We start from the raw sequence: 8,680 nt of genomic DNA on the forward strand, positions 1-8,680 counted from the left end.
AGGCATGCTAGTGGGTATGAGTGGTATCTCACTGTGGTTGTGGTTTGCCCTTCCCCCTGTGACTAACAACGTTGAGAAATTTTTCATGCGCTTATCCGCCATTTGCCCATCTTTTTTACAGAAATGTCTGTTCAAATCATTTGCCTATTTCTTCACTGGGTTGTTTGTCTTTTTACTGTTGAGTTATAAAAGTTATTTATAGTCTAGATACAAGTACCTCAAAAGATGTATAATTTGCAAATATTTTCTCCCCTTCTATGGATTGTTCTTTCACTTTCTTGATCGTATTCTTTAAAGAGCAAAAGGTTTTAATTTTGATAAAGTCCAATTCATCCTTTTTCCCTTTGTCATTTATGTTTTTGATGTCATCTAAGAAAATCATGTATCTAATATTAGCTTGCACATCAACAGAAATGGATTGGAGAAGAAATGCTATAAAATTAAGAATCAAAGTAAGAAAATTATTGAGGACTCAAATCCAGAATCAATTTTCTTGCAACAAAGAAACCACAAACATAATACATGCACATGATAAAGTTATCGACTAGTATATATAATAGTGATCAATATGCTCAAAATCTGAATGGCCTTTGTATTAATCAGTGAAATGTAAAAGCCCCTGAGGAGCACAGTCTCTATGTTAAGGTAAAAATTTAGTTGTTTTAAGGTGTCTATCTCTAGAATTATAAAATACTTTTAGATAATAGAAGCATAACCTTTCTATTTAAATGAAAACACTCACCTGCTAAGTAATTCTAGTCCAGCAGAGTACTTCGGCAAACACGGGACAGTCCTGCCAAAAGAAACACTTATTTTATTAAAAATTGATGCTGCTTTAGGCCAACTTAAAAAAAAGTCACACACGATAATTTTGATGCTGTCAGTCATAATGCAGAATATTTTTAAATCGTTAATGACAACTGATTTAAACTTTTAGAAAAACGTACTATTATTCCAAAGTTGTTTAGTCACTAAGTTGTGTCCGACTCCCTGGCAACCCCAGGGACTACCTGGGGCCACCAGGCTCCTCTGTCCATGGGATTTCCCAGACAAGAATACTGGAGTGGGTTGCCATTTCCTTCTTCAGGGGATCTTCCTGAGCCAGGGATCAAACCTGTGTCTCCTGCTTTGGCAGGTGGGTTCTTTACCACTGAGCCACTGGGGAAGCCCCTCTTCCAAAGTTAATATACTGCAACATACTATTAGCCATCACCTTGCCCTACAGATTTTTAGCACACTATAATACAATAAACACTTTAACAGAATTCTAGCTAACAAGAAAATTTTTTAAAAGCTCCTCATCTCTAGGCTTTTTAAAAATTTTTTGGCTGTGCCAAATGGCATGCAGGATCTTAGTTCCCTCACCAGGGATCCAACCTGTGCTCCCTGCATTGTCAGTGTGGAGTCTTAATCACTGGATCACCAGGGAAGTCCCCACTGATAGCCTTAAAGTGAAATTTAGTAATGTGCATTACTTTATTTAAAAAATGAAAAAAACACTGCACAATACTAGTGTTTTCATATAAAACAGACAACACAGCTGCAGAGGCTCACTTGCCAAGTACTGTTCATTAATAATTTGCTTCTCAATAATGGAGAACTTTTACTTTGCTCTTAATATACAAGTAAAAATGATTGTGATCAAATAACCATTGAGTAAAACAATTACCTGTCACTTTTTCAACCATTTTACAATTTTATCAGAAAAATTTCCAGTGTTAGAAGATTTAGAAAGAACCAATAAACTGTTTAGTCAGATGCACTCAACAGATGTAAAATACATTAATTATACTATCATGACTATAACCAAAAATTGTATGAAATTTAAGTCATAGTAAATTAAAACAGCACATGCTTACCTGGGTTTGTTTTTTGCTTTAGCTTCTCTTGACTTGTCACTTAAAGTCTTCAGCCTATAATTCAACCAGTATAAAATATCACATTTTTACAGTTTAAGAAATTTTCAAATGCAAATTTCATAGCTGGTAAAATTTCTGGTTGGAAAAGTCAATACTTTAAGAAAGAATTAAGCACCTCTACAGACAACAAATATTTGTATACTGTACTTAAGACACAAGTGGAAAATTTATAGCAAATATTTTTATATTTTTCTTGCCCCAAATCCCTTTTCTAGAAACATTTCCTAAATATGACTGGACTAAAGAAGCCTCACTACTCTGAAAACATCAGAAAAAAGAGAGTGGCCCCCATATGTGAACTTGATCAGTAATAATAATATCTAAGCAGCACATTTTACAAAATTTATTTTTACTTGAAGGATCATTGCCTTACAGCATCGTGTTGGTTTCTTCTACACATCAACATGAATCAGCCGGCACCCGACTCCAGTACTCTTGCCTGGAAAATCCCATGGACGGAGGAGCCGGGTGGGCTGCAGTCCATGAGGTCGCTAGGAGTCGGACACGACTGAGCGACTTCACTTTCACTTTTCACTTTCACGCACTGGAGAAGGAAATGGCAACCCACTCCAGTGTTCTTGCCTGGAGAATCCCAGGGACGGGGGAGCCTGGTGGGCTGCTGTCTATGGGGTCGCACAGAGTCGGACACGACTGAAGCGACTTAGCAGCAGCAGCAGCATACATATGTCCCCTCCCTCTTGAACCTCCCTCCAACCTCCCACCCCATCCCAGCCCTCTAGGTTGTTACAGAGCCCGTGGTTTGAGTTCTCCAAGTCATACAGCAAACCCCCCGTGGCTAGCCGTTTTACATAGTAAGGTAGTGTATATGTTTCCACGGGACTCTCTCCATTTGTCCCAGACTCTTTTCCCCCCAGCTCCACCCAGCCCCCTCTATGTCCATAAGTCTGTTTTCTTTGTCTAACCAACACATTTTAAAGAGATACTATACTAAGCACTCTCTAAGTGCCAACATTCTGAGAAATTTTAGCTATTGATAAAAAGTTTCTAAAATACATTACAAACCTCTTTCATTAAAGAGGAGTTGGTACATTTTCTGATAATTTAGGGTCATTATCATGAACACCACTGACTGCATTTCACAACAAAACAGTACATTCCTTAGATGTTTCTGAGCTAGGAATGCCTCATCATTTGCCAACCTGAAACCAATCTACAGTGGTTTTGGGAGTCTGTTCAGGATCCTATAGCAGTTTTTTAAAAATGTAAATTTTCCATCTCTACCACTGGTCATCGTATCAGCTACTACTTCCTGCTTCTGCTAGCTGTTTAACTATAGCAGCCTGTGTGAGTGCTAAGTCGTTTCAGTGACTCTTTGCGACCCTATGGACTGTAACCTGCCAGGTTCCTCTGTCCATGGGATTCTCCGGACAAGAATACTGGAGTGGGTTGCTGTGTCCTCCCCCAGAGGATCTTCCCATCCCAGAGATCGAACCCACACCTTATGTCTCCTGCATTGGCAGGCAGGGTTTGTTGTTGTTTTCTTTTTTTTTTTTTTTACCACTAGTGCCACCTGGGAAGCCTACTCCCCTTCTATGTGCTTTTTTAAATTATTGGGCTGGAAAACATAAATGGGCTAGAAATGCATACGTAAGAAAATTAAATAAGCTTTTCTATATGTAAAATATGAAGGTTGTAAACTTTGTATTTTATATATATATATATAATTTTTTTTTAACTTCACCAGCCCATTTTTACCTACTTTTGAGTTGGACTCTATCATATAACAGTCAAACAGTGAGAACTCAACTATGAGATATTCCCACATACAATGAAGACATCTGGACATGTTCTTCTTAATCTGATACTTCCACAAATATTCACTTCTAAACAGAGTCTGAAGCACAGGCCACAATACCGCAGCTAGCCTCACAAAGCCTTCGTAAAGCAGACACAGGTGCTACCTCCTCACGATGCCCTACTGCAACCTGCCAGAAGCTGTCCTAGCGTACCAGCTGAGTTGCCCTGTCCTAGCACACCAGCTGATCTGCCCTGTCCCAACACACCAGCTGACTCTCCTAGAATGCCCAACCCTTTGCTGTGCACAGCTGTCCATGTACGCGCTGACAGAGGAGTCCAACTTTTTGGTCGATGGTGCCTAGCTCAAAACCAGAAAGGGACTTCCAATATCAAATGCCATTTTTCAACAAGTTGCAGTATTAATTTCACACCAAGAAATTTTTAATATTATTCTATGTTCTTTTTCAAAAACTAAAATATTGATGAGATCAATTCCTCTACAATGTTAAAAAAAAAAAAGACTTAGCAATCTCTTTAATACAAAACTATGTGTAGACATCTCTCCAGATGAGCTAAATTTAGAAAGTCTTACCTGTCCTAGAAAAACAATAAAAAATTTCGAGCTTAGCTTGGAAACCAGTAAATCCAGTTTAAACTAAGATTAAGCAACAGCTCAAGAAAGTTATTTTGACAGCCATTCAGCCATTTCCACTCCAAAATCTGACGAAGGCACTTGGCTGTGACATCCCAGGTAGAGCTGTACTAGAACAAACGGACACAGCAGTGCATTATAGTCAAAATGATTCTAGTATTATTTTCAGTGATTTGGGACAATTCATATGGTAACAAGGATATTGAAGCAAACTGCTAAGATCATCTTTGGACCATTCATTATACAACCGAGAAAATCTCTAGGTTAGTATTTCAAATATTTATTTCTGAAAAAAACGTAAATTCTCAATTGTATCAAATTTGGGGTTCTCCTCCACACTTCCCCAAAACAAAGACAAAATTGGTTTGGAATGAAACAGAAAAGAGGAAGCTTACAGGGAGCTGAAACTAAAATTATTGGAAGGGTGAGTAAGCTTCCGCAGGTGGCTCTTTAACAACCATCTGCTTTAAAAATTGGTTTTTAACCAACTATAATGTGTGGAACTTATTTGATCTGGATTTGAACAAATCAACTGTAAAAAGATACTTCTAAGAACCAGGAAATGTGATTATGGACTGAATAATTAATAATATCATAGAAGTAGTATTAATTTTGTTAGGTATGATATTGGCATTGTGTTTATATAATGTATTTTTTTTAAGATGAAAATTGATTTATGAGAGAGATAAGAACTAAGTCTGAGGTTTACTCTATAAACAGTGTTAGTCACTCAGTCATGTCTGAGTCTTTGAGATCCCATGGACTGTAGCCCACCAGGCTCCTCTGTCCACAGGATTCTCCAGGCAAGAATACTGGAGTGGGTTGCCATGCCCTCCTCCAGGGGATCTTCCCAACCCAGAGATGGAATCCAGGTCTTCTGAATTGCAGGTGGATCCTTTACCATCTGAGCCATCAGGAAAGCTCATACTCTACAAATAAGAGAGAGCCTGAGTAAATGCGACAGTAACGAACTGTTGTATATGAATAATGTACATGTGGGGCTCACTGTGTATACTTTTGTAAATGTTTAAAACGTTGTTAAAAAAAAAGCTTTGGGGTTTCCTTGGTGACTCAGTGGTTAAGAATCCGCCTGCCAGTGCTGGAGACATGGGTTTGATTCTTGGTCTGGAAAGATCCCACATGCTATGGGACAACTACATCCACGCGCCACAACTACTGATTCTGTGCTCTAGAGCCCGGGAGCCGCAACAATTGAGTCCACGCACCGCAACCTCTGAGCCTGTGCTCTAGGGCCCGGGAGCCGCAACAGGAGAAGCCACGTCAATGAGAAGCTCGTGCAACTTGAGAATAGCCTCTGCTTGCCACAACTAGAGAAGAGCTCGCATAGCAACACCCAGCACAGCCAAATAAATTAATAGAAAAAAATTTTTTTTTAAGTTTTCATAACAAAAAACAGTCTTGTAGACGTTCATCTTTTCTTATCACACCTTTTCTATATAAATCATCAATATGCCACATTCAGAATAGAAACTGCTGGAGAAAACAAAGTAGCAAGAAGAAAGTTGGAAACAGTGAAAAAAGTTAAGGAAAGGATTAGAAATAGTCAATGTAACACTTTTTAAGTTGAAAATGTAACAAGTAATCCTCCCAAAAGCAAAAAGGTCCTTTCTGAAGTACATACTGGGAAGCCAGAATTCAACAGACAGGAGCTTACCATTTTTATCTGGGGACAACTCTTAAGTTTCTCACAGTGATTATGGGCTGCAAACAACCCATTAATCAAGTCCCATAGTGTCTTGCCATGCTGAGAAGGAAATACTGGTCTGAGTGCAATTCCCCAGTTTCCTAAACCATAAAATAGGAGTATTATACTGACCATAATGATTTGCCACAAGAATTAAAGGAAATTCCGAATATGACTCTGGCAGCAGGCTGTAACTGTAAATTAGAGGCAATTCAAACAAAAAGTATAATAAAAATGATCACCAACTATAATAAAAATGGTCACCATCAAGAAAAAAGCTATGTACACTGCAGGGCCAAGGTAAAACAAAACAGAGGTCCCCCAGTGCACCAGCTCCCATAAAAGGCTTCTCCTCCGTTCCTAGCCTTCTTCCCAACACAGCACACCCCCAGGGAGATAGGCGTGCCACTGCGTGAGCATGTTCACACACAGACTTCAAAGTGAGCCGCCTCTCAATTGTTTCCCACTCAAAGCAACCAACGCGCACTGCAGAGTCCGAAGCACTTGCTTTCAAATTCATCATCACACTACAATATTTTGAGATTGTTTCGAAGACTGACCTTTGTTTGACCATAGCACATTTATTTTCTTTAAGCTTTACAGAAAATACTAAGACAGAGATATCTTCTTGAGAAATGGAGATAACTAGCAAAGCCTCTCAGAGAAGGCAATGGCACCCCACTCCAATACTCTTGCCTGGAAAATCACACGGACGGAGGAGCCTGGTAGGCTGCAGTCCATGTCGGACATGGCTGAGCGACTTCACTTTGACTTTTCACTTTCATGCATTGGAGAAGGGATTGGCAACCCACTCCAGTGTTCTTGCCTGGAGAATCCCAGGGATGGGGGAGCCTGGTGGGCTGCTGTCTATGGGGTCGCACAGAGTCAGAAACGACTGAAGCGACTTAGCAGCAGCAGCAGCAGCAAAACCTCTTGGACCAAAAGTTTAAGAAGTAGTTTCACAGAATGAAAGGTGGAGCTCGGCAATGACTGCTGAGCAGGAAATGGCTTTCTGGGCCTGACTCGATGGCATGGGGGACCTCAATGGCATTCCACTTATTTGCACTTCAACGTCCTACTCATCTAAAACCCATCAGCTATTATGAAAGGCCAGGGTATCTGCTTTAAAACACCACAAAATGTATTAATTAGCATATTTTGTCCTATGACATTTTCACGCCTCTATTATTTTGACTTTAAATTCTATTTATGAATACAAATCCAATCTATTATATCTTCCCCATTAACTTTTTTTTTTAAACTCAAAATCAGGAAACACAAAAGCATCAATCATACCTAAAAGTGCACAGGACTCCAAAGCTCTGACGGCTGAGACTCACGCGAAAGTTGCAGACTCGGGCAGGGGAGAGGACTGGACACGGTCTCTATTCTAATCACCCTAGAATGCACCCAGTCTGTCCTGACCTCTTTCCTCAGTGTTTCCTGAATTTCCTGCTGCTTCTTGGACTTTGCAACACATTCACTGTCAACTGCTCCTTCTTTCTCAAAGCTCCTCAACTTCTCTGTTGGTAAACGACATCACTATCTAAGATACTCCAAAATTAAGATTCCCAATTCCTCCACCTTTTTCACTTGCTAGTCTCATTTTTTATGAAATCGACCAGTGCCTGTCATTATTCCCTCTGTCAAATTTCCACCAGCACTGCCTTTTCATCATCTCTCATTTGCTCCATAATTATAGCCTCCTAAATAATCTCCGTTTCCCATCTCTAGTCCTCCCGTCACCCTGCCTCTCAAATTATTCTTCCACAAATACAAGTAGGCTCAGGCTGCTCCCCTCCACAAAAACCTTCAGATTAGCCAACCTAAAAATAAGCCATGACCATCCTCTATAAGACAGCAGTCCTCCCACCCCCAACCCCACCCCTGAACCTGCCTTGTTTTCAGCAACAGTACTACCGACCTTCTGGATTTTCAGCTTCCTGCCAGTGGAGTGCGGGCAGGGCCATTATTTGCTGTCTGGTGTGCATTCTCTGGTGTAACCCTGGTACTCATCAACAGGTGTTAAGTGTTAGCGGCTCAGTTGCATCTGAATCTTTGTGACCCCATGGACTCCAGCCCACCAGGTTCCTCTGTCCATGGAATTCTCCAGGCAAGAATGCTGGAGGGCATAGCCATTGCCTTCTGCAACAGGTCTTCCCAACTCAGTGACTAAACCTGGGTCTCCTGCACTGCAGGCATACTGCAGTAGCATGTGAGCTACTAGGGAAGCCCCATCAACAGGGAAGTGCCCAATAAATATTTTCTAAATGAATTAATTTGCAAAGCACTGATGACCCTCTATTATCAGACACTGAACTTCCTTTCCAGGTTCCTCTCCCACAAGAGGTTCATCTCTGAAATGCCTCAGGCAAATCTAGCCTCATGTCTCCTCACTCTTCCAGGCCAGTCTAGAAGTCAGCTCTTCTTTGAAGCATCTCAACTATTGACTCCTCTGAGCTCACAATCCACATCACCTGTATCTTCCATGTTCACTTCCTTCTGCTTTGCTTTATGTTACCGCCAGGCTAGGGCATTTGGAGGGCAGACACTGTTTTCATCAAGCTTGTAGCTCCAGGCGGAGAAGGCAATGGCACCCCACTCCAGTACTCTTGCCTGGCAAATCCCATGGACGGAGGAGCCTGG

At 40.7% G+C, this 8,680-nt stretch overlaps 1 protein-coding gene across 1 annotated transcript in view; it reads right to left on the bottom strand.

The window, feature by feature from the left end:
- The window catches only part of DTNBP1 (dystrobrevin binding protein 1), a 113,314-nt gene that overhangs the window by 87,691 nt on the left and 16,943 nt on the right, over positions 1-8,680 (bottom strand). The window contains exons 2-3 of the mRNA XM_010848795.1: positions 1,860-1,913; positions 743-793 (exon numbers count right to left, since the gene is read on the bottom strand). Coding sequence (XP_010847097.1) covers positions 743-793; positions 1,860-1,913 — 105 coding nt within the window. The remainder of the gene's footprint in view (positions 1-742; positions 794-1,859; positions 1,914-8,680) is intronic.

The sequence above is a fragment of the Bison bison genome, unplaced genomic scaffold, assembly GCF_000754665.1.
Source record: "Bison bison bison isolate TAMUID 2011002044 unplaced genomic scaffold, Bison_UMD1.0 scf7180017864274, whole genome shotgun sequence".
NCBI classification, from domain to species: Eukaryota; Metazoa; Chordata; class Mammalia; order Artiodactyla; family Bovidae; genus Bison; species Bison bison.